The sequence below is a fragment of the Pelophylax lessonae genome (assembly GCF_965119305.1).
Source record: "Pelophylax lessonae genome assembly, chromosome: 8".
NCBI classification, from domain to species: Eukaryota; Metazoa; Chordata; class Amphibia; order Anura; family Ranidae; genus Pelophylax; species Pelophylax lessonae.
The window spans coordinates 191,823,941-191,851,511 of record NC_138775.1 but is presented as its reverse complement, the minus strand read 5'-3'; the positions used below and the strand labels follow the sequence as shown (position 1 = coordinate 191,851,511).

Below are 27,571 nucleotides of genomic sequence, written 5' to 3'. Positions count from 1 at the left end.
ATGTGCTGTTTCGGATCAATTAATCTGCAATATGCACATGCTCCACAGGGGAAAGTGCCAAATCTTTTGCAAAAATCACCTCTGGCCACCCCTCTAAATTCACTGCAGACCAAATCTATCACCCACAGAAGGGACCCTTCTGTAGGTAATGGCTGGGAGTGAGACAGAGGCCCACAGAGGATCCGTGGATACTAGATACTAGTCTTTGCTGACAATGCTTTTGACCTGTGGGTGGAATATCTAGTAATGCTCCTGACTTGGTCACTGTGTGTTTTTGGAAAACAAGGTTGTGGTGTGATGACTGTAAAGCCTGTCTATAGACCTTTTTGAGGCAGGTGTTGGTATAGCCCAGTGCCAAAAGTTGTCTTAGAAGATTCACTTCCCTTTGGCTTAATGCATAGTCTGAGTAATTGAATCTGGCTCTTAAATCTTGGCTGTAAGGGATGGAAGCCAACAAGGGCTCCAGATGAAAACTGGTGGCATTAAGAAAAGCTTTTTCTGTGGTTTACGAAACTGTTCACTAAATAGTTAGCCTTCCCAACCCTCTCTGGACCTGAACATCCCAGGAAGGTGATTTTGGGTTTACTGGAGGCCATGGTGAATTTGAGATTGAAGTCATTTGAGATCATAAATCAGGCATTCAGTGAGTAAATCTCTAGATTTTCCCACAAGATAAAAATATAATCTCACTAGCGGAACCACATGGTGATGTGGTCTGCATATATCGGAAAGCTGTCATCCATAAGTGACAGATGTTCTTACACCCCCCCCCCCCCCCCCCAGGAACAGTTTGGCATAATGGAAATCCCCCTTTTTACTTGCATTACAGATGTCTTACTGGCCCATATCTGGCATTGGACAAGAGGTCCCTGTGAGTGCATAGTGTGTTGTGGGACATCAGAGAACAACCTTGCATGTTTCACAATTAGGTTTACTGATTTTTTTGATTGTACAGTGGAAGTGGTCACATCCCATGTAGCTGCTCTGCAAGACAGGTGTGTTCTTGGGCTTTTATCTGCTTAAAGGAGGTCATCCCATATGCACACCTGGGGTTCATTGAGGTCTACCGGATCCATGGTCCTACCCGGATGTTCTGCGGTTGATTGGAGAGGAATTTGGACGCAATATTTGTTCCTGGTGACTGACATCGCACGCCTGTTTGACCTTCCGTAACAGGGGGTCCAACTGTCCGGTAAGGGTACATCCTTTATTGTTTGTGTGATCTCTGCCAGAAACTCCATTTGCAAGATTGGTGTTGGATTTACGGCCATAATTTCAGCATCTGATTTTTCTCTCTATATGGACTTATGGACTTTGGTTCACCTCTGCAATTTTAGCTAGCTAGTTACTTATTTAGTGGCGCTGTACCATCTCTACATTTACTTTTGGTTTGATATACTTTGTACGAGCAGCCTTTTGTAGCATAACCTTTCTTTGTGCGCAGCTTTCTTCCCATTATTCGCCTATTGTACCACTGTTATGATTATTTATATCACATTATTGATAGTCTTATTGTAGATTTGATATACCCTCCCTTTTCCCTGAAGGAAATACGATTTCCGAAAAGCCTCGGAATGCATCTTTGCTCCGGGCACTTACGAATCTGTATTCCTGCTGGCAATTTGGGGTTTCTCAAAACTAGCAGGGTACTTGTATTCTCATACTGTACAACAATGCATTAGATATGAATAGATATTAACATGTTTTTATATACTTTTACCTCTAGTTCTGCCTAAAAGGTCCTTTGGGAATCCTCTTCCACTGCTGTATTGATACTTAGGATGTTAGTGGAATATTTGGTTTGAATGCATTACCTTTTTCTCTTTGATTTTGCTTAATGTGTGAGGGTGGCATTAAGAATTATTGGCACCTGTGCACGTCTGCAGAAGGCAAAGCATTACTGCCCAGTGTGGGAAAACCTTGCACTCTTGCTGCAAGTGTAAACTAGCCCTAAATGTTAGAAAAATCCTAAAACAGCTGAATTTAACATGGGCTTAATTAGTCACATTCAATGATGGCAGGTGTGTATGAACTCTTGTTTAAGGGTCCTTTCACACGGGCACCTCTGTGTTACAGATTCTGCTTGCTCAGCGGGGATCGCTCTGCTAATATCCGCTGAGCAGGCAGCTGACAGGTCTGTGTCTGCTCACTGTGCAGAACGGACACAGTCCTGCTCTCCTCTATCGGAGATGATTGAATGTGGATGATTAATTCTGAACACAGCCACATGTGTGCAGCCACATTGTTTTTTTTAGTGTCTACCCCAGCCCCCCCCCCCCCCAAACTAAACAGTTTTGCAGTTTGTCTTTAAATGAGTTATACAGAATTTACACAGTGCCAACAGTTTGCACTTTACAACAAGGAAACAGACAGTGCAGTTACAATACATTTTAATGTAGGAGGAATCAGAGGGCCCTGTTCATTAGAGCTCACATTTTAAAAGGACAGGGCAAGTGATGCAAAAGGTAATAACGGGGGGGGGGGGGGTGATGGAGTAGAGTAAATACAAGTACAGTTATTAGGTGGAGGCATGGTAGACTTCCCTAAAGAGACAGGTTTTCAGGGATTGCCTAAAAGTGGATAGAGTAGGAGATAGCCAGATTGGGACAGGGAGTTCCAAAGGATGGGAGAGGCTCGGGAGGAGTCCTGGAGGAAAGCATTGGAGAATGACAAAGCAGCTAGAGTAGGAGGTCTTGGGAGGAATGAAGAGAACAATTTTGCTTTGTATTTTTAGACTAGGTTAGTGAGGTAGCTGGGGGCAGAGCTGTGGATGGCTTTGTAAGTCGTATTTTGAATTTTATTCTTTGGCTGAGCGGAAGCCAATGGAGGGTTTGTTAGCATCCACAGTAAACAGCATGGATGGACAAATCTTTCCTGCTGGCTATTGTATTCTGTATTGTATTCGTCAGAATACCAGATGAGCTGTTGCATCTATTTGTGTACAGCTGCTGTTTTGCCAACCATTTTCTGCTTGGCTCATTTGATTTTCAGATCAAAGGCTATTGGGTGCAGAGGATTCTGACAATGCCACCCATCAGGAACCAGCCAAATTTTGGTGTGTGTGTGTGTGGTCAGCCTTTGATGATCAGGTCACTGTGCTGATTTTAAAAGGACTACTCAAGCTCATGCTGAAAAGAAAATGCCAGCCAACAAGGAAAGCTGAAGGACCAAATGGCATTAGTAATCACCTTGCTCAACATTTCCAAAACATCAGTTTCCTAATACATCAGCAGAACACTTATCTATGCAAGCTGATTTCTAGCTGAGGAACGAAGTTGTTGATTTAAATCATTTTTTTACACAGCGTAGCACTCTGTTGTGGAGTATGTGACCCATGATTTCTTTTCAGGTCAGCTATAAACATTAAGTGCCATCAATTCTTTACTTCACCATGCTTTTCCCATCAAAATTCTTGAATAGCAAGATAGCAAGAGTTGTGCAATAACCAATTCAGCATTCTGCTGATGGATTTAAATGAAAAATGACACTCACATATCCATTTAACCATCCAAATTGGTTATGTGACTTAAAATGTTGGAAAAATAATACGTCCTGGATCTAAGTCTTTCAGTATAAATTAATTATACATTGTAGTGAATCATCTGCAGATTGTAAGGAATAATGATTACTTGAGTAATAGATAAATTTAATCATTTTAACGTATGTCTGCAGTTTATCTTTGCAGTGTGAGATCGTTAATGCTTGTGTCTTCTTTTCTTTTTCAGATCCTAAGTGGTATCCAGCAAGACAGTCAATACGGTTAGATCCCAGTATGTTGAGGAATTCATTTCTGCTGTATTGTTTCATAGTAATCTGTTTTTATTTCTTAATAGAATGTAACAATAATGGTTGCAGGTTAATTTAATTTAAAACCCATTTTTATACATACGTTTATACATTTTTAAACTGTGTTATATCTGTTTTTAGATCTATACAAAGCCACCTTAGATGGAGGATAAATGAGGAAGAGGAATTCCTGCTCTGACTCATTCTGCTATATGTGCAATTACCGCTTGAGATATTGTGCTCTGTAAATTTTTACAATTTTATGTGATATATTTTTTTTTTTGCAAACCGTGCATCCGGAAAGAACAGCGCTTCACTTTTTCTAATTCCAAAATTTAATAAATTCATTATTTTCCTCAAAATTCTACAAAAAATACTTAAATCTCTGCAAATTTATTAAAAATAAAAAAATGAAAAAAAATCATGTACATAAGTACAGCCTTTGACCAATACTTTGCTGACGCACCTTTGGCACCAATTACAGCCTCAAGTCTTTTTGAGTATGATGCTGCAAGCTTAGCACACCAATTTTTTGGGCAGTTTCTCAATTCTTCTTTGCAGGACCTCTCTCAAGCTCCAAGTTCGATGGGGAGCATCAGGGCACAGTCATTTGCATATCTCTCTAGAGATGTTCAGTTGGGTTCAAGTCTGGGCTCTGGCTGGGCCACTCAAGGAAATTCAGACTTGTCACGTAGCCACTTCTTTGTTATCTTGGCTGTGTGCGTAGGGTCGTTGTCCTGTTGGAGGATGAACCTTCGGCCCGGTCTGAGGTCCAGAGCGCTCTGATGGTTTTCATTAAGGATGTCTCTGTACATTGATCTTTCCATCGATGCTGACTAGCATCCCAGTTGCTGCTGCTGAAAAACCTCCCCACAACATGATGCTGCCACCACCATGCTTCACTGTAGGGATGGTATTTGCCAGGTGATGAGCGGTTCCTGATTTCCTCCAAACATGACGTTTGCCATTCAGGCCAAAGAGTTCAATCTTTATTTCATCAGACCAGAGAATTCTCATGGTCTGAGAGTCCTTCAGGTGCCTTTTGGCATACTCTAGACGGGCTGTCATGTGCCTTTTACTGAGGAGTGGCTTCCGTCTGGCTACTCTACCATACAGGCCTGATTGGTGGAGTGCTGCAGAGATGGTGGTTCTTCTGGAAGGTTCTCCTCTCTCCAGAGAAACGCCAGAGCTCTGTCAAGAGTGACCTTTGGGTTCTTGGTCACCTCCCTGACTACGACCCTTCTCTGATCGGTCAGCTTGGCAGGGGCAGCCTGCTCTAGGAAGAGTCCTGGTGGTTCCAAACTTCTTTCATCTACGGATGATGGAGGCCACGTTGCTCATTGGGACCTTCAACGATGCAGACATTTTTCTCTACCCTTACACAGATCTGTGCCTCGATACAAACCAATTTTGGAGGTCTACAAGACAATTCCTTGGACTTCATGGCTTGGTTTGTGCTCCCTAATGCACAGTTAACTGTGGGACCTTATATAGACAGGTGTGTGCCTTTCCAAATCATGTTCAATCAACGGAATTTACCACAGGTGGACTCAAGTTGTGGAAACATCTCAAGGATTATCAGTTTACACAGAATGAACCTGAGCTCGATTTTGAGTGTCATGGCAAAGGCTGTAAATACTTATGTACATGTGATTTTATTTTTTTCATTTTTAATAAATTTGCAAACATTTAAACAAACTTCTTTCACGTTGTCATGGGGTATTGTTTGTAGAATTTTGAGGAAAAAAATGAATGTAATCCATTTTGAAATAAGGCTGCAACACAACAAAATGTGGAAAAAGTGAAGCACTGTGAATACTTTCCGGATGCACTGTACACATCCCAAAAAGTTGGGATGCTGTGTATATAAACAGAATGTAAGGATTTGCAAATGTCAAACCCATACATCCCAATATAAAATGGAAAACATATCAAACATTTAAACTGAAAAAATGTAATATTGAAATTGATGGCAGCAACACATCTGAAAGTTGGGACAGGGCAACAAAAAGCTGACAGTGGTTTACACAAAGAATAGCTGGAATAACCTTTTGCAACTGATTAAATAGGTTGTAAAGGCAGAAGTTTTTTTTTTTTTTATCTTCATGCATTCTATGCATGAAGCTAAAAAAAAATCTGTGTGCAGAAGCCCCTTCAGCCCCCTCATGGTTAACTGAGCACGTCTTTATCCAGCGAGGTTGAAGGAGTGTCTAAGCTGCCCGGGACTCGCCTCTTCATTGGCTGAGACAGCAGCGTGGTGCGATTGGCTCCTGCTGCGGTCAATCAAAATAATTCGAGAGAGGTGGGGTTTGAGTTGCGGCTCCGTGTCTGAATGGACACAGGTAGCTATGACTCGGCTCAGGTGCCCCTATAGCAAGCTGCTTGCTGTGGGGGCAATCAATAGGAGGGAGGGGCCAGGAGCACAAAAGAAGCACCCGAGAAGGAGGATCCAGGCTGCTCTGTGCAAAACCAATTGCATAGAGCAGGTAAGTATATCATAACATGTACAGTGCCTTGCAAAAGTATTCGGCCCCCTTGAACTTTTCAACCTTTTGCCACATTTCAGGCTTCAAACATAAAGATATAAAACTGTAATTTTTTGTGAAGAATCAACAAGTGGGACACAATCATGAAGTGGAACGAAATTTATTGGAAATTTCAAACTTTTTTAACAAATAAAAAAACTGAAAAATTGGGCGTGCAAAATTATTCAGCCCCCTTAAGTTAATACTTTGTAGCGCCACCTTTTGCTGCGATTACAGCTGTAAGTCGCTTGGGGTATGTCTCTATCAGTTTTGCACATCGAGAGACTGAAATTTCTGCCCATTCCTCCTTGCAAAACAGCTCAAGCTCAGTGAGGTTGGATGGAGAGCGTTTGTGAACAGCAGTTTTCAGTTCTTTCCACAGATTCTCGATTGGATTCAAGTCTGGACTTTGATTTGGCCATTCTAACACCTGGATATGTTTATTTGTGAACCATTCCATTGTAGATTTTGCTTTATGTTTTGGATCATTGTCTTGTTGGAAGACAAATCTCCGTCCCAGTCTCAGGTCTTTTGCAGACTCCATCAGGTTTTCTTCCAGAATGGTCCTGTATTTGGCTCCATCCATCTCCCTATCAATTTTAACCATCTTCCCTGTCCCTGCTGAAGAAAAGCAGGCCCAAACCATGATGCTGCCACTACCATGTTTAACAGTGGGGATGGTGTGTTCAGGGTGATGAGCTGTGTTGCTTTTACGCCAAACATAACGTTTTGCATTGTTGCCAAAAAGTTCGATTTTGGTTTCATGTGACCAGAGCACCTTTTCCCACATATTTGGTGTGTCTCCCAGGTGGCTTGTGGCAAACTTTAAACAACACTTTTTATGGATATCTTTAAGAAAAGGTTTCTTCTTGCCACTCTTCCATAAAGGCCAGATTTGTGCAGTATACGACTGATTGTTGTCCTATGGACAGAGTCTCCCACCTCAGCTGTAGATCTCTGCAGTTCATCCAGAGTGATCATGGGCCTCTTGGCTGCATCTCTGATCAGTCTTCTCCTTGTATGAGCTGAAAGTTTAGAGGGACGGCCAGGTCTTCGTAGATTTGCAGTAGTCTGATACTCCCATTTCAATATTATCGCTTGCACAGTGCTCCTTGGGATGTTTAAAGCTTGGGAAATCTTTTTGTATCCAAATCCAGCTTTAAACTTCCCCACAACAGTATCTCGGACCTGCCTGGTGTGTTCCTTGTTCTTCATGATGCTCTCTGCGCTTTAAACGGACCTCTGAGACTATCACAGTGCAGGTGCATTTATACGGAGACTTGATTACACACAGGTGGATTCTATTTATCATCATTAGTCATTTAGGTCAACATTGGATCATTCAGGGATCCTCCCTGAACTTCTGGAGAGAGTTTGCTGCACTGAAAGTAAAGGGGCTGAATAATTTTGCACGCCCAATTTTTCAGTTTCTTTATTTGTTAACAAAGTTTGAAATATATAATAAATTTCGTTCCACTTCATGATTGTGTCCCACTTGTTGTTGATTCTTCACAAAAAATTACAGTTTTATATCTTTGTTTGAAGCCTGAAATGTGGCAAAAGGTGGAAAAGTTCAAGGGAGCCAAATACTTTCGCAAGGCACTGCATGTTTAAAAAAAAAAAAGAGACTTTAAAATCACTTTAAGGTTAATTCGCAACAGGCCGGTAAAATTGGGTATAAAAAGTCATCTTAGAGAGTAAAGAGTGCATCTAGAAATTTAATGTATGAAATAAGGTTGTGTGTGTGTGTGTGTATATATATATATATATATATATATATATATATATATATATATATATATAATATAATTTATATATATAATATACACACACACACACACATTTTTGAATTATTTGTCACTTTAAATCCCTGTTTTTAGCGCTGCAACCTTATTTCATACGTTATTTCGGTGTTTATATATTCACACTGTTTGCAAGCTGCTGACTTTACCTTATTTTATGCATCTAAAAATTGCCAAACCATTTTAGAATGTTTGGACAGGGCCATATTTACCTCCATGTAGAATCCCCTCTTTTAACACTGTAAACGTCTGAGGAGCTAAGAAAACGGTTGAAGTTTTGAGAGCGGAATGTTGTCCCATTCTTGCCTGAGCATATGCAGTGCTAAAATCTGTGTAGCACCCTACAGGGTAGGTGCTAGGTAAAAGTATAGTGGGCCTTGGCTGCCTAACAGCAGGGCCATGATTTCAGCTGGGCTGTCATGTCTCCCAGGTGTGGTTACTGAGAGGAGAGTTTCCCCACTGGCTCTGTGAGAGGATTCTCATTGGGCAGTGGAGGAAATCCAATCAGAAGCCCATTCAGGCTTGTATCTACCCCAGAAGGCAGATTCTGCCACAGAGGATTCTGGGTGTGGGTATAAGTTTGAGGGGAACGCATGACGCAGTGTCTTTTGTGGGAAGCAGAGTCCCAGGAGGGAGGGTACGGCTGTCTCTCCTCCTGTCAGAAGGATCGGGTGTCCCGGGTGACTGCCTGGGAATCCAGAGAATGCTGAGTTGAGCTGCAGAGGGGATCCCGTGTGCTGAGGAAGAGGGGTTCAGTTCCAAGAAAGCCTGCCAAGGTCGTGAGTACTGTGAACTGCCCCTTGGGGTCTGCCAAGTGTAGAGGGGACCACTCCAGAGAAGGTTCCAGGAATCCAGGAGTCGGCTAGCTGTAAAGGTGGTGCCTAGTCAGAGGATCCTGAAGTGTAGAGGGGGCGCCAGCGATTGGGCCCTGAAGAGCTAATGTGTGCAGTGTACAGAGTTAAGAGTTGCAGCGGCACAAGCAGTGACAAGGCGCTACCTCGGTCAGTGAAGGACTCAAGGGAGCTTTTTCAGTGACTTTTGAGCTAAGTTGAGTGTCAGGAGTCAAGTGTTCTACAGTCCTGGATCTTCTGAGTTAACAAACGAGTTAAAGTCGAAGTTCCAGCACAAGTTCAGCATAACCGTATCTTCAAACGCCAGAAAGCGCTGGTCGGCGTTCAGCTGGCGTCAAGACAGCGCCAACAGGCATTTTTATATAAAGTCCCAGTTAACCCAATTGAGCCAGAGGAGTATCCCACTCATTCCCTTCTCCCATCCCCAAAATACAATAAACAAAACCAACCAAAGATGCCGGAGTGGTCATTGTCTCAACTCTCACACTTGGGTTCACAACTTAAATGTGTTGGAAGTGTCACCGGTAACAATGGCAGACCCATATCCGGCTCAAGGCCTGGAAATATTGCTACACCTGGATATCGATATTTCAGCATGGATAATGCCTTTCCAGATGTGCAAGGTGCTCATTCTATATACACTAATAGTCTCCCATACCATCAGAGATGCAGGCTTTTTAACTGAGCACTGATGACAAACTGGAAGATCCCTTCCCTCTTTAGATTCGGCACCCATGGTTGCCAAAAATGTTGGATTTGGATTCGTCCAACCACAGAACCGTTTTGAGATGTTGCTGCCGTCAATTTTCATTATTTATTTATTTATTTTTTAAATGTACATTTTCTCAATTTAAACATTTGATCTTTTCTATTGTGAACAAAATATGGGTTTTAGATTTGCAAATTATTGCATTCTGTGTTTTTTTTTTTTTATGTAGATTTTTTACAGTGTCCCAACTTTTATGGAATTTTTTACCAGATATAATTTGTGTACATGTGTGTGTCTATATTATAGAGAATTCCCTCTATACGTGTAGTTGGATTGTAAATTTTTACGGATTTACTATAGTCAGAACAAAAGTACATTTTAGCTTTAGTCATGCGACTATAAAATATAGCCTATTTTTTCTCTTTCTGTTGAGGCAGCAGGCAATATTTTAGGCTGGGTTCACACCTAATTCGACCACGGCTCGCAGCAGGGGTCCCGGGTGTCCCTGTTCTGTTTCAGGAACAAATCGAACCTGAATTCGGACCTGAAATGGAGCCAAAGACGCACAGGACTCCTGTGCAATGCGCTCTGTGGCTTCCCCGGAGGTGTGTGAACTGGCTCCATTGAAAGCCAGTCACCATCTCCTGTCATGCGAATTGGATGCAGGGAAATCCGCATCCAATTTGCATAAGTGTGAACCCAGCCTTGGGCTCCTTTTTCTTATTATAAATGGTTTGTTTGGTCATCTAAAAAAGTTTGTATACCTCAGTAACATGCACTTGCTTATCCCAGTGACTCGTTGAACGGTTTCAATTAGATAAATTGGGCCTTGAAGCAAGTAGCTCTGCTGTTCATTACTTTAGCTAAAGTATAGCACTCTGGGAGTCATTTACTATGTATTCATTATATATTTGTAAAACTAATAATGTAAAACTTTTTCCTTCATTTATATAAAAAAAAAAAAAATTAAGGAAACAAAATTTGACCCAAGACCTATATAACTTCCCTTTTTAATAGATTAAAGCGCAGTTTGTATTAGAACCATAGTAGGTACCTTGTTTGTGCTTTAACTTCTTATACTGCAGTATGCCTGTCAGCAATAAGGACTTCTGTTGCTTATGCAAGCTTGTTGGTAGTCACCTGCTAATTCTGACAATCCAAGTGATGATTGGATTGGTTTAATATTGAGGCAATAAACAGTAAATTACGGGTATGTGCACTTAAAAGAAGTATCCTTAGAAATGAAAAACATTTAATCCCCTTGGGGACATAGTGCATGTAGTAATTGGCACTATTTGATCCATCCCCTGGTTGCTGAGCAGTGTGGTTAGACAGATTTGCCTCTTCCTTTCACAACTTTTTGACCATGCCACCAGCAAGTAGGCACTTATGGCGCTTTTCCACTGCATGGAACCGTACCGGTTCGGCACGCTTTTGTGCTTTTCCACTGCTGGTACCGCATGGTATAGGGTCGGAACGGTTCGGTACGGTATAGGTTTGCTTTTCCACTGCATGGAACCGAACGGTACGGTACGGCTCTGAAAAAACAGTACCTACTCGATTGTGGTTCCAACAGGTACCAAACTGGTACCATATCCCACAATCCTTTGCATGCAGTCACTACTAGCCACTGATTGGTCAGAGAATCCCACCCACCCCGTTGTTATCCCACCCACTTAACTTTAGTACTACTTTAGTGGAAAAGCAAACCTATACCGTACCGTACCGAACCGTTCCGACACTATACCATGCGGTACCAGCAGTGGAAAAGCAAACTGGGCCAAGCAGGGCCGAGTAGAGCCGAGCTGGTACGAGCCGGTACTTGCAGTGGAAAAGTGCCAATAGTGAGGGCTAATTGACAGTGCCTGTCTCTGCCAGCAGGGGTGCTCTGTCATAACACCAGTGGGGCGGGGGTCACAAGCCCCTTTGCATAAGTGCTGACTGTTCATAAACAAAAGTAAATGATTAGTCATCACTGTGAGCTGTGTGATGTATCTGCAGTGTATGTTAACGATCAGTCAGCAACCCTATCACACAGCCCTGCAGCATTGATTGAAGGTTTGCTTTAATGAACAGTCACAGCACTGGGTGGTGTAAAGGAGCTGCTCGTTGTCAGTATATATCCACTGCACAGGCAGATACATCACACAGCCCTGCCAGTGCTGACTGATCTTTTAGTTTAATGAACAGTCAGGGCTATAATCTGCTAGTGCCTTGTCGGTTTACTAGCAGCTGGCAGCTTCATCACACAGCCCTGCAGTGCTGATTGTTGATAATATTAAATCAGCTTGGAGAGGTAGCTGGGTATTGGTGCTGTAACTGCCACAGGAACACCCACAAATAGGGATGCACACAGGGGTGGAGCAACAGCACAGTATGATCAGTGATTTTAATTTGAGTGCTGCACGCTTACCTCCTGACAACCATGGCCTTTTTTTTTTTTTTTTTTTTTAAAGCGGAGTTCCGGGCACAAAAACAATATTTTTTTTGTGCCCCTCCGCTAGGTATGCCTCACCTGAAAAGGAATTGGATAGTTATTTTTTTTTTTTGTTTACTTACCTTGCAATTGAAGATCGAAGATACTCACCTCAGAGTACTTCCTCCCTCGGAGCCACGGCTCACCCCGTCACTTCCTGCCTCGCTATGATTCCTGGGAGCTGAACGTCACAGCTCCCAGGAATCAATGCGACGGCACCGGCCCGCTCGTCATTTCCGGGCGACGCCGCATTCCCCTGCTAAACAGCTTCTGGGCATGCCCAGAAGCTGTGGAGGAATGCGGCGCCGTGCCGGAAGTGACGAGAGGGGCCGGTGCGGCGCATTCTGGGACAAGAAGACGCGAAAGAAGACACAGAAGAGGACCGCGCCGGCTTCAGCTGCCCACAAGAGAGATGGAAACGCTGTGGAAGAAATTTTCTAAGTAAGTATTTCTTCTAAAAGGTAAGTGCGAACCGGGACAGATCAGAGGCTAGCCATTGTGGAATGTGCGAGCCCTGACTGTCCCGGGGGTATGTTTATTAAAAAATGACATCTGTGCCCGGAACTCCACTTTAAATCATGGCCACAGATCTGCATTGCCTTGGCCTCACTTGTGCAGAAGTGCCAAATGTTTTATGGATCTATGGCCTAAGTGTCTCCAGCATCAGAAGATGGTACCATGGAAGTTTATAAAAAAAATGTATTGCCCATGCAACACCAGAACCCTGAAGACATGGTGTGAGATGTAAACAAATACCTGAGGCAATTGCTTTTGAATTAGTGGGTATCTGGAGAGAGAGGGGAGCGAGGTCAAGGAAAAGGGGCAATAAGGATAAGAGCACTTTTTGTATAGAAATAGTTATCTTTTTATGAATGAATTAAAGCTGTATTAAACCAAAAACTAAAATGTATTGCAGATTACCAATTCTTGGATGTAGTGGATGCATTCCGTTTTTTAGGCTTCTTCCTGTCAATCTGTCAGTAAATCTTTTTTTTTTTTTTTTTTTTTTTTTACATCCTTTAACAGACCAGGCTATCCAGCAAAAGTGGCAGCTTAGACAGTTGAGATAAACCATTTACCACTGACACTGTGCTTACTAGGGATAGACCGATGTTTTTTTCAGGACCGATACCAATATTTTGGTCACAAAGTATCGGTATGGGCCGATATTTTGTACATCAAGTTTTGAAAAATAAAGAATTTTTAACACAAATCTGGTACTGAACATGTTAATGTTTGTTTATTAACATTTTAACATGAAAGGCTCGTTCTTCACACCTTGCCTGCATGAAAACTGATTGGAAAACAGCAACTCATTTGATGCTGTGAAGCAGGCTCTCCATCACAAAGGCTTAAAATACAGCATGCTGTTCCCGGCCAGGCTAAGATACCAGGTTGGAGAGTCGGTGCCCTTTCATTACAAGACCGGAGGAAGCCATGCAATGGATCAATATGCTGCCCAGATTGTGATCTGGGTTCTTTCCATATGTCCTTCATTGCTCCATTAGCTGCCTTCTGCTTCAATATGGGCTTCTATGAGTAGACATCATCTCATCTACACTACTGCCCCTTCTTAGGATTGACAAAATGGTAAAAACTGGCGCACAGCGGGGGAAGAAATGTCAAAAAACCTCACAAGCTCCACTTATGAACACGGGAATATACACTGATACAGTCAACATATCATCACAATGGTAACTGTACTTAAAGTCCATAAAAACTAAATCTCAAACAACCACACTCAGTAGGCTGCTCTGATGGCAAGTAGAAGGGGCTTGTGGCGAACTGAAAAGAGAACACAGGCGCCACTCTAAGTGCAGTATATTGAGATTTATTTAGAGTTGACCGATAGAAAGGTACTCACAAGGATGTATGTAAAAGAAGCATCATAAGCATCATAGTATATGCAGGCAATAGATCCCGGTGTCCTATTTCAGGATGGCTCGAGCGCTCTCTGGGCGTTAGGTTGTAGCCGATGGAAGAACGGCACTTCCCGATCGCGGGGACACACCACTACCGTCCTGACGTCCCTTCCGGGATGCGTAATCGCGCCGGCGAAGCGTTATCGGAGCATGCGCTCCTTCTTCAGGCCGATGATGCGCCATTTTGGATAAGGGCTTAAATAGGCAGAGAGGCAGGACCTACTGGGTCCTAAAGTTCGCCACATCTGCCTAATCGGCAGAACGGCTGCAACATACTCATATAGTGCAAGTAATACAATTAACTGGACATCTTACTAACAATGTACATTGTGCAACTAATTCAAGCAGTGGTTAAGAAATGAAAATGAATAATGATATATAAGTATATATGGAAATAGATGATGATCACAAATCAGATGGAAATTATTAGAATGAAAATAGAAATAAAAATAAATTAAAGAAATAAATAAATATAAAAAAAATTAAATATAAAAAGGAAAAAATAATAAAATAAAAATACACAATTATAATAAAATTATATTAAATAATAATGGATGATAACAAATAATGAATTATATGTAAAAATGTCACAGAAGGTTTAAAAATAAATATAAATATATATATATATATATATAATAAATTATCTTTATATAAAAATGTTATTTATATATAAAAATGTTATCTATACATAAAAATATATATGAGCTATTGTTATAAAAACTATTGTTATAAAAACATCCACTGATAAAACCACTTAAAACCAGTTGAATATTTCCAACCATATAGATCGCTATTGTGAAAGATTAATATTGGGTATTATAATCTATAAAAGCCGAATCAAACAAGAAAACCTAATTCAAAGGATATTAAGTAAGATTAAATAAGAGAGTTGGTCTCAATTTCCTCGTTTAAGCCACCCGGCACTAGAGTATCTAAACTGTAGATCCAATAGGCCTCCCTTTGGCATAGTCTTTTAAAGCGTTCTGCTGGCGTGAAAGTAGCAGGTATAGACTCTATAATCCACACCCTGAGACCAAGAGATGGTTTGTCATGATGTAACAGGAAGTGGCGTGGAACACTGTGTTTATCATCGCCAGCTTCTACAAATCTACGATGTTCACCAAATCTCTTCCTCAGGGTGCGGATTGTCCTACCTACGTAAAATAGACTACATGGACATGTAAGACAATATATGACAAACTCTGTGGAGCAATTGTAGAATTGTCATGGGATATGTTTTTCCTTTTACTTTAAATGTTTTAAATGTGTCACGTGTTTACAGGTCAAGCATAATCTTTTTCGGCATTGGAACATGCCTATAAGTGGAATTAAACAAGGTCTTTCTAAAAGTGATGTGGGTGGGTACTTCAGCTTACTAGGGGCCACCATACTTTTAATATTTTTCGCTCTTCTATAGGCGACCTTAGGTTTAGGTAGTAAATTCTCCCTTAAATGGGGGTCCTCCAAGAGAATCAGCCAAAGTTTTACCAGGATTTTCTCCATTTTTTTTAAACTTTGTGTGAAATTGGGTCAAAAATCTAGGTGTGGTAACCTCTGTATCGAGTGGATCCCTCTTATTACATGCATGGCCAGTCAAATACATATTTTGAGCATGGTTTAGAAGAGGTTCAGGGAAAGCCTTTTCAGTAAATTTTTTCTTTAATTGGACACTCTGTTCTATATAGTCTCCATCGTTGGTGCAGTTCCTTCTGAGTCTGCAGAACTGGCTCTTAGGGATGTTGTTAATCCACCTGGGATGGTGGCAACTCCTAAAATGCAAGAAGGAATTACCCGCTGTGGGCTTGGTGTAGTTCTTAGCCTCTATTTTTCCTTCATTGTGGTACAAGAGAAGATGCAAAAAAGCCAATTCTGCAGAATGATGAACTGAGGTAAAGGATAAATTATAATTGTTGGTGTTACAATGACTGACAAATTCTAGAAGTGAAGATTCAGGGCCATCCCAGACAACAATGATGTCGTCTATGTATCTTCCATAAAAAACAATATGGGAGGCATACGGATTATTATTCCAGACGTAATTGTCCTCCCACATCCCCATAGTCAAATTGGCATAGCTGGGTGCAAAATTTGACCCCATAGCGGTGCCATTGACTTGTAAGTAAAAGTCTCCATCAAATAGAAAATAGTTGTGTGTAAGGCAAAAGCTGGTTGCCTCCACAATGAACTGAGCTTGAGATGGATTGATGGTAGGATGATCCATAAGGGACCGAGTCCACATGTACGTGGACTCCCAACTATACGGTGTCAGTAGCTCCAACAAATGAACCCCATCCCAGATATAGGATGGAAGATTTTGGGCCAAGGGCTGCAGAAACTGATCTACATATTGGGGAGAATGGATTAGTGATACTATCCATGGCCGTAACTATCGGTCTACCAGGTGGATTCTGTAGGTTTTTGTGTACTTTCGGGATGTGATAAAAATACACCGTATGGCTTATTTAAATGTTCTTTCCTGGAATTTCTGGGGTCTAAATGCAAAAATCATGCGTTTTCTAGTATTTAAATATTTGCCATCCTATAACCCTGATGTATGTTTTTTACAAGAGACACACTTGACAGGGAGTAAGGTCTTGAGCCTTAAAAAACCCTGGGTGGGTCACTATTACCACACTATGTACTCCTACTCACGAGTAGTGAGTGTTCTGATCTGTAAGACTTTAACCATTTACGCTCCTTGATCTACATTTGGACCCAGAGGGTAAATTTGTGCTGTTACACGCAATATTTGCTAATGTTCCTATGATAGTGGTGAGCCTCAACATCCCACCACCTGCTAACACTGAATTGCCTACTAGTTTGACTCAATTACTTGCTGCCTACCCGACCAATGAAATTATTGCGGGGGATTTTAATATGACTCAATGTCTGTGTCTTGACAGATTCACTCCAGATGTGAATATGGCTTCACCCCTCTCTAGATGGGCCTCCACATTTCATTTTTATTGATGTGCGGCGCTGGAAATTCTCTACCAGCAGAAATTATATTTGCCATTTGGCTACTCATGCCACAATGTCTAGAATTGACTTGGTTTGTCAGCAAACCCGTGCTAGCTAAGGTGCAGGAGGTGTCTATTCTCCCTCGGGGGATTTCAGACCATACTCCAATGCTCCTAAGGATCTGTATGTCTGTAGATCCTACACGCCGTATGTGGCATTTATCCCGCTACTGGATTACTGATAACGGAGTAGAGCCTATTTTGGCTGGGGCTGTTCAAGACTACTGGGTGCATAACTTTTGAGGTCAATATCAACAGGCCATAGGCCAGAAACCCTATCCTCAGCAGAAACCGGGTCTCGAGAGCTTGAGACCAGGTATTCAGGGACAGGGGATCGAGGTGTATATGGGGACCTGCAGGTAGCCATCGGGAGGTGATTCTTCTGTGGGTGAGGGCTGCTGAGAAACAACTGTTATACCAGAAAACTGGGGACACGTATGAAAATGTGCCTTGTATCCCTCTAGGACTCAATGACCGCCATCAGACGGTAAAATCATAAATTGTTTTGAAAAAATATCACAAACAGAATAAGTGTATAAAAACACTGAGTAAATCCTACAGTATACTAAATGGGAGTCGAAATAACGTATTGGTATACATAGAATGCACAGTACATAAAAACACAATATCAACAGTTGGCTAATGCCAATGTCACAAGTTAGCCTATAGTTTTGTCTGTATATTCTTACCTCCTTGCTGCAGTGCTTCTGTTTTGCCTCCCTTCACATGTGGTGTTTGGGCTTCTGTTTCCTATGGGCGTCGCCTGCTCCACTGTGGGTTATATCCTGTTCCTGTCAATTACTTCCTGGGTAACCTCCCTGTTTGCTTCCCTATATATACACATGCTCAGTGCACTGTTCCTTGCTTGAGCAACTTCGCTGTTCTCTGAGCTCCCGTCCGTGTATCCCTTGGCTATTGTATCTGATCTCCTGTGTACCGACCCGGCTATGTTTCTCCGTCTACGTTTGTCTGCTGCCTGTCCTGACCTCGGCTTGTCTCCTGTTTACCCTGCACACGCCAGCGGTCTCCACATTCTCAGCTGGGCCTACCTGGGGGCCGCGACCTGGTTCCAGTCTGCTGCAAGTCCATCCCCACCATCAGGGGCCCTGGTGAAGAAGCAGGCTGGGGCTTAGACTCCGCGCCCTGGGGAATCCTGAGCTGGGGATCTATAAGGGCTCACTACCACAGACACGTTGACAGCCGATGCAGAGAGTAGTCATTTGGTGAGTGGGTGGCACCCAACATGTTTCGAACTATAGAAGTGTATGTCCTTCAGAGGTGACACAGAATGACCACAAACTCTCAAAATGACTATCTCTATAGGTATAAAATATTTTTTTAGGAAAAACAATAATGGAGAATAGCAAAATCATATACATGTACAATAGTATAAATATACTGTACCACATATCACATACAACTTAGCACAGTACTCGCATGCAAACGGGGCTTCAAGAACAAATATCCCAAGACACGATATGCACCCAATTGTAATGGATCCTTGATTTTAGCTGACCGGTATACTGCAGGTGTACATGATCATACATCAAAAAATGGCACCGCATTGGCAGTGGAAATCCCACCGCAAAGTCAGAGTCACAAGGTTTCCGGACGGATATCAAATGTCCATATAGATAACCAGATGTGACCGTTAGAAAAAATCAAAAAGGATTTTTGTATAGTGGAGTTTTCAGGGATATAGAGAATTATATAAAAAAAGGAAAAAGTTGTTAATAATCATGAGTGAACAGGAACAGGAAAGTAAAAATGTATTAGTCATCCCAATTCATCTCATACATATGTCATACAAATGTATAATAGTTAAATGGCGATTAGAAATGACAAATAAAATGAGTGTTAGCTTGGCAACCACCGATTGCACTGACAGAGGTCACCATAGCTATTATGTGCTGGTGCACATCAAAACAAGGTGCCTTATGTAATCCCAAAGAACAGTGGTAAAGCGTCTATCAGAAAGATTTCTCATACCATGTAAAACGAATCCCCTACATCAGGTGTAGTCTTAGAATGCTCTCTGGAGTGGATACACAACCTCCGTCGTGGAGATACTGCTCCAAACTGACGGTGCTATGTATCCATCCTGAAGTAGTAATTGATGCTTTAATTGATTGCAGCTGTCCTGCTGGAGGATGTTTTCTCCCCGGGGATAATTGTAATCCCCAGCTGTGAGTGCGGTGGAATTCCCCGGTGAGGCGGTGCAGCCCCCTCCCCCACACCCTGCACCTGGAGGAAGTGGGAATCTAGGAATTAAAAAAAAAATTTAAAAAAAATTGTGTCGGAGGATGATATCAATGGAGGACACTATGAATTCACTAAGAGTGGTCATAGGACTTTTTTGAGATAAAATACATTGTAATACAGATACCTCTCTATCATGAGGTATGGAACTATATAAGGCCTCCACGTCGATGGCCACCAGAATGGTGTGTTCATCGATGTGGAGGCCTTCCAAAATATGGAAGTGTGGAGTATCCTTCACAAGAGGGTAAACTTTCAACAAACGGTTTGAGTTGCCCGTCAATATAGCAACTCAGACTTTCATGTGGGATTACTTATGGATGGTGTTACATTGGTTTGGCTTTGGATCCCAATTGATTTCCTATATTCAGCTCCCACAGCCAGGGTAAGGATTAAGAACACGTTATCTGACCCATTCCCACTCTGCTGAGGTACCAGGCAAGGATGCCCCCTCTCCCCGGGCTTGTTTGCACTGACACTTGAACCCTTAGCAATCTTGATCAGGAAGTCTTCTAGTGTTTGGGGCATACTGGTTGAACCTCTGATTAAAAAGATATCCCTCTATGCTGAGGAACACCCTCTTGTATTTAAATTATGCTCAACAATCCCTAACTGCTGCCCTTAGTATTATAAATACCTTTGGTAGTTACTCCAGTATTAAAATAAATTGGGAGAAATCTGTGCTTTTCCTTACCCATACAGCGCCCTCTCCAACCATCCTGGCACCTCTTAAGTGGGTGTCTCATTTTAAGTACTTGGGGGTTTCAATTTAGAGAAATTTCTCTACATACCTGGTTGACAATTTGTACCCAGTTTTGCAGTGTTCTTTCAAAATGCTCGATCTGGAAAACCTTGCCACTTACGTTAGTGGGCAGGGTGAATCTTAAGATGACCTTCATCTCCAAGTTTGTGTATATTTTTAGACAAACACCAGTGCCAGTTCCTGGCGCCTTCTTTTTAAAACTCGAGCAAACCATAACATCATTCATTTGGGCAGACTCTACCCCCCAGGCTAGCCAGAGCTACCCTACAGCTTTCTTTGAATAGGGATTGGCTCTGCCCTGCTTTAGAAGGTACTATTGGGCAGCGGCGCTTGTAATGGTATGCTGGTGGTTTGAGCAGAATAGATCCAACCCCCACAGTTAACCTGGAGGCGGCGCTGCTGGGTTCTTACTCGAAATAAAGCAACCTGGTTTATAGGGGCCCTCGTTTGAACCCTAATATTACTTCCCCAATGAAAACCACTATTTTTGTTTGGAAACAGGTGATGATGGCTCTGTGTAAACCAAACACGGTCTCCCCCACATACTCCTCTGTGGGGTAATCCCACTCTATCGCATCTCAGATCTATACCAGACCCACAGATTTAGGCAGGTGGTGGCATCAGGACTCTGTGCCATATTAGTAAAACATTTTCGAATACATGTATACAATACAAGTACTTAGACAATACTTACTAAATGGAAATTGACAAAGGTACCTTGGAGATCAATGCAGTGCTTCCTCTCTACCGCCTTACCTATATGGGTCGTAACCGCCCCCAAAAGTGTGAAAAAATGTGGTCGGCATGGGTAGCAAATAGAAGTCTTAGCTTCTGAAGGTCCCCCCCTAGATTTACTTTTTCCCAGATGGGCGATTGGTATTGATTTTTATCAGTGCATATATAAAATTGGAAAAAGTATTCGTACATATCTTAGGGTTGCTGCCTAGATACTTAAAGTAGGACACATACTGCATATTCCTGATGCTCCTTGTAGGTGTTTGAGAAAACCAAACAAGCATAAACAAATTTAACTGGCAATGGTAATAAAACTAGCATAGTTAGTGAGATAAGACAGAGGGAGAGCTGAAGACAAGGGGGAAGGTGGGGGGGATAGTCACAAAGGGGGTCATAAAACTGTGGGATAATGAGTAAGGTAACCCATATCTAAATTTAATCCGTTATTTTTTGTGTCAAAAATAAGTATCATTCTTAATTCAAAAGTTTTTTCCTTTCCTGGATAGTTCTGAAATTCCCTTTTAAGAACTAAAACATTGAGGTCTTCTATAGTGTGGTCCGGTTGTGAAAAATGATGTCCCACGGGTGTGCAGAAACTAACTTCTTTATGTTACTTTATGGCATGTCTGTGCAAATTCATCCTCGCTTGCAACTTCTGTCCGGTTTCACCTACGTAATAAATTTCTCTTTTGTTAAAAAAAAAAAATATAGATAGATTGATAGAAATAAATAAATAATAAAAAAAAAAAAAAAAAAAAAAAAAAAAAATATATATATATATATATATATATATATATATATATATATATATATATATATAAAAACCTTCTGCTTTTACGATCCCTTTAATTTGGTAGGCAAGCCCAACTAAATCTGCTAGTGCATCTAACACCATCCTCTCCCCACATTTACAATGCTGCTTTCCAAAGGTGTCTCGGTTGATCCTCCATCCAGAGTAGAAACAACCTAAGGGTAGATTCATACCAGATGCAGTGGGACTGCATTGGGCGGCTGTTCCAGCGCAGTCCCACCGCATGGACAAGGTAAAATGCCGGCACGATGCACTGAAAGTATTGTAAAAGTGTTGTATGTTTTTGCTTTTTCAGCAAAAGGCAAACACTGCCTTGCACCAATGTGGCCCATAATTGAACTTTAGGATGTTAGTTTTTTTTTTTTTTAAAGAAAAATACAGTGCCTTGCGAAAGTATTCGGCCCCCTTGAACTTTGCAACCTTTTGCCACATTTCAGGCTTCAAACATAAAGTTATAAAACTGTAATTTTTTGTGAAGAATCAACAAGTGGGACACAATCATGAAGTGGAACGAAATTTATTGGATATTTCAAACTTTTTTAACAAATAAAAAATGGAAAAATTGGGCGTGCAAAATTATTCAGCCCCCTTAAGTTAATACTTTGTAGCGCCACCTTTTGCTGCGATTACAGCTGTAAGGCACTTGGGGTATGTCTCTATCAGTTTTGCACATCGAGAGACTGACATTTTTGCCCATTTCTCCTTGCAAAACAGCTCAAGCTCAGTGAGGTTGGATGGAGAGCGTTTGTGAACAGCAGTTTTCAGTTCTTTCCACAGATTCTCGATTGGATTCAGGTCTGGACTTTGACTTGGCCATTCTAACACCTGGATATGTTTATTTGTGAACCATTCCATTGTAGATTTTGCTTTATGTTTTGGATCATTGTCTTGTTGGAAGACCAGACTCCATCAGGTTTTCTTCCAGAATGGTCCTGTATTTGGCACCATCCATCTTCCCATCAATTTTAACCATCTTCCATGTCCCTGCTGAAGAAAAGCAAGCCCAAACCATGATGCTGCCACCACCATGTTTGACAGTGGGGATGGTGTGTTCAGGGTAATGAGCTGTGTTGCTTTTACGCCAAACATAACGTTTTGCATTGTTGCCAAAAAGTTTGATTTTGGTTTCATCTGACCAGAGCACCTTCTTCCACATGTTTGGTTTGTCTCCCAGGTGGCTCGTGGCAAACTTTAAACGACACTGTTTATGGATATCTTTAAGAAATGGCTTTCTTCTTGCCACTCTTCCATAAAGGCCAGATTTGTGCAGTATACGACTGATTGTTGTCCTATGGACAGAGTCTCCCACCTCAGCTGTAGATCTCTGCAGTTCATCCAGAGTGATCATGGGCCTCTTGGCTGCATCTCTGATCAGTCTTCTCCTTGTATGAGCTGAAAGTTTAGAGGGACGGCCACGTCTTCGTAGATTTGCAGTGGTCTGATACTCCCATTTTAATATTATCGCTTGCGCAGTGCTCCTTGCGATGTTTAAAGCTTGGGAAATCTTTTTGTATCCAAATCTGGCTTTAAACTTCTCCACAACAGTATCTCTGACCTGCCTGGTGTGTTCCTTGTTCTTCATGATGCTCTCTGCGCTTTAAACGGACCTCTGAGACTATCACAGTGCAGGTGCATTTATACGGAGACTTGATTACACACAGGTGGATTCCATTTATCATCATTAGTCATTTAGGTGAACATTGGATCATTCAGAGATCCTCACTGAACTTCTGGAGAGAGTTTGCTGCACTGAAAGTAAAGGGGCTGAATAATTTTTCACGGCCAATTTTTCAGTTTATTTGTTAAAGTTTGAAATATCCACTAAATTTCATTCGACTTCATGATTGTGTCCCACTTGTTGTTGATTCTTCACAAAAAATTACAGTTTTATATCTTTTGTTTGAAGCCTGAAATGTGGCAAAAGGTTGCAAAGTTCAAGGGGGTCAAATACATTCGCAAAGCACTGTAAGTGCACTCACTCGAGCTCAGTGCACCATCACTGTCCTAATCTCGCCCGATCGCAGTGCAGCAGCTGGTGTGAATCCGCCTTATGACAGGAAGTGTTACTGACTGAATTACGTGTTAAAAATAATGGAAAGCCTAAAGAAGAAATATAGCTACCGCACTAGGTAAGCTGCAATATATTAAACTTTTGAGTCTTTGGTTTAAGACTGCTTTAATATGTTCTCATAACCGCAAACTTAGACCATAGATTAACAATCCAGTTTTATGATGGTGCATGGTATAGAAGGAAAATTAAATGCACTGTGCCTTTGTAAATACTTGCCATTTTTTCTATACGTTTTTTTTTTTCCCTGCTGTTGCAAGGCATTTCTGCTGCATTGGCAGCTGTTTCAGAATCAAATTTATTACCTTTCTTGTCAAGTAATTTTTTTTATGCTTGTTACAGAAGGCAGATCACTGAAAGATGAAGAAATACTGCAGGACCTACCAGTTGGCACAACAGCTACCTTATATTTCAGGGATTTGGGCCCTCAGATTGGATGGACTATGGTATTATATAATTTTTTTTCCACTGCCATTGGTTATATCTACTTCCAGTTTATCTGTTTTTTGTACGTTATCAAGAATTAGTACAACAAAATGGAATGGATAGCTTTACACAAGGTATGCCAAACTGCTGTTTTTTGGGCCACTTGCTGCTCATTTACTCCTGCTTGATGTCCCATGTTTAGAGCATTGAATTGAATGAAGGCAAAGTTGTTTTCCATGTGAAAGCTTATATTCCAGCCTAATATACCGGCGAATGTTTATTTGGTAAAATGATGTAGGTAGCAATTATTGGCATAATAGTAAGGCCCCGTTCACATAGGGGCGACGCTACTTCGCACCGCGACCTCCGAGGTCCGCAGCTTCCCTATAGGAGGCGACCTACGGCGACCTGTGAGGCGACCAGTTCGCCTCACAGGTCGCCTTAGTGTGAACGGGGACTAATAAGTCCTACTTATTTTTCTTGAGTTAGTGCAGCCCTCGGACATAATGTGGCCCTTTTTAAAAAATAAATAAATAAATGTTTTTTTATTAAATTTTTTTTTATTTAATCATCTTCCAGGACAGTAAACCTGACAGGAAACACAATCAGAACAAGCAATTAAAATTCCCCCCACACACCCTTGTCCATAAGTTTAGATTGTTTCCTACCACAGAACAGAATGTTTGTTTTTTTACAGACCATTGGACTGGAAACCTTGGCCCTCATGAAGGACTTTATGTCCACGATGCAGTTTGAAATGGTGGCCATGTTTCAATCTTTTAGAGTGGTCTTGTCCACTACCCTAATCCCTTCTTTAGGCAATGGGCCCACGCAGGAGGAATTCTTTTCACCGGTGGACCGCTATGCCTGGGTAGAAATTTCCTTGCAGGAGAGTCCTTCTAGAGGGATCCCCCCTCACCTGTTCTTTTTTCACAGGGTCTCCTGTCTTTGCAGAGCTTGGGCAGGAATAGTGATTTTGAGGAAAGGGGAACATTTTCTGAACACGGCTCACTAGAGTAGGGAGAGGAGTTTGACATTAAAAAGGAGGAGTCAAAGCTGGCCAGACACCAGTTTTCACTTGAAGACATGAAAAATCTCTTGTAGGCAGTGTATGCTATTAAACAGATCCATAATGACACCCTAAAAAATGTGACCTAGCAACAAAGTCAAATTTAAAGGCATTACTTCTTACCCCCTACAGCATCCGGTAACAAATATCCTAAGTGACTTCAGAGTAAGTTGGAAGACCGTCCCTTTTCTTGCCTTGTGCAATGAAATTTCCTGCAGTTCCTAGATCTTCCAGCTAGTGAGGGAAGTTTTTTGTGTGCCATTTGGAATATACAGACCCCCCCCCCTAAAAAAAAAAAAAACACTTTACCCGCTGCCCAGGGACCCTGACAAAGTGTCAGCCTCACAGTAGGGAATCAAACATTTGGCAGCTTAAGAGGTAGTCATTCCCATTCAGCACATAGCGGTTTCTGGTATTCTGTTCCCACATTTGTTGAATGCTAGCTGCTATAAAAAGTACAGGCTGATCATAAAACACATTTCTGGAATACAAAAGTTTCTGTGTATGTGTGATATATATATATATATATATATATATATATATATATATATATATATATATATATATATATATATATATATATATATATATATACGTATATATGTGTGTATATGTATATATATATATATATATATATATATATATGTGTGTGTATGTATGTATGTATGTATGTGTGTGTGTGTGTGTATATATATATATATATATATATATAGTACAGACCAAAAGTTTGGACACACCTTCTCATTCAAAGGGTTTTCTTTATTTTCATGACTATGAAAATTGTAGAGTCACACTTCAAGAGGTAGTCACCTGAAATGGTTTTCACTTCACAGGTGTGCCCTGTCAGGTTTAATAAGTGTAATTTCTTGCCTTATAAATGGGGTTGGGACCATCAGTTGTGTTGTGCAGAAGTCAGGTGGATACAAAGCTGATAGTCCTACTGAATAGACTGTTAGAATTTGTATTATGGCAAGAAAAAAGCAGCGAAGTACAGGAAAACGACTGGCCATCATTACTTTGAGAAATGAAGGTCAGTCAGTCCGAAAAATTGGGAAAACTTTGAAAGTGTCCCCAAGTGCAGTCACAAAAACCATCAAGCGCTACAAAGAAACTGGCTCACATGCAGACCGCCCCAGGAAAGAAGACCAAGAGTCACCTCTGCTGCGGAGGATAAGTTCATCCGAGTCACCAGCCTCAGAAATCGTAGGTTAACAGCCACTCAGATTAGAGACCAGGTCAATGGCACACTGAGTTCTAGCAGCAGACACATCTCTAGAACAACTGTTAAGAGGAGACTGTGAATCAGGCCTTCACGGTAGAATATCTGCTAGGAAACCACTGCTAAAGAAAGGCAACAAGCAGAAGAGACTTGTTTGGGCTAAAGAACACAAGGAATGGACATTAGACCAGTGGAAATCTGTGCTTTGGTCTGATGAGTCCAAATTTGAGATCTTTGGTTCCAACCACGTGTCTTTGTGAGACACAGAAAAGGTGAACGGATGGACTCTACATGCCTGGTTCCCACCGTGAAGCATGGAGGATTAGGTGTGATGGTGTGGGGGTGCTTTGCTGGTGACACTGTTGGGGATTTATTCAAAATTGAAGGTATACTGAACCAGCATGGCTACCACAGCATCTTGCAGTGGCATGCTATTCCATCCGGTTTGTGTTTAGTTGGACCATCATTTATTTTTCAACATGACAATGACCCCAAACACACCTCCAGGCTGTGTAAGGGCTATTTGACCAAGAAGGAGAGTGATGGGGTGCTGCGCCAGATGACCTGGCCTCCACAGTCACCGGACCTGAACCCAATCGAGATGGTTTGGGGTGAGCTGGACCGCAGAGTGAAGGCAAAAGGGCCAACAAGTGCTAAGCATCTCTGGGAACTCCTTCAAGACTGTTGGAAGACCATTTCAGGTGACTACCTCTTGAAGTGTGACTCTACAATTTTCATAGTCATGAAAATAAAGAAAACTTTTTGAATGAGAAGGTGTGTCCAAACTTTTGGTCTGTACTGTGTGTGTGTGTGTGTGTGTGTGTGTGTGTGTATGTATATATACAGTATGTATATATATATATATTATGTGTGTGTATGTACGTATGGTGCAAGGAGACTCTCCTAAAGGACTTATTAGTGGTGACAGACTTCTATCTCCATGTTACTATTTGTCAAGAGCATCAAGTTTCTGCAGGTTCCCATATTGACAATACAAGGACTTTGGCAGTTTTGAGCCCTGCCGTTTGGCCTCGCAGCCAATAGTCCAAAAATTATGAAAGTTTTATATTGGGCAGAACCTGCTCTGCAGCCCATTTTGAAGAGGTCTTCCAATATGGAGCCAGATTGAA

At 41.6% G+C, this 27,571-nt stretch overlaps 1 protein-coding gene across 1 annotated transcript in view; it reads left to right on the top strand.

Moving 5' to 3' along the window:
• LOC309561964 (very-long-chain enoyl-CoA reductase-like) overlaps positions 1 to 27,571 on the top strand; it is a 100,291-nt gene that overhangs the window by 38,170 nt on the left and 34,550 nt on the right. Inside the window, exons 5-6 of the mRNA XM_082266054.1 lie at positions 3,726 to 3,770; positions 24,070 to 24,173. Of these exons, the coding sequence (XP_082122180.1) occupies positions 3,726 to 3,770; positions 24,070 to 24,173 (149 nt within the window). The remainder of the gene's footprint in view (positions 1 to 3,725; positions 3,771 to 24,069; positions 24,174 to 27,571) is intronic.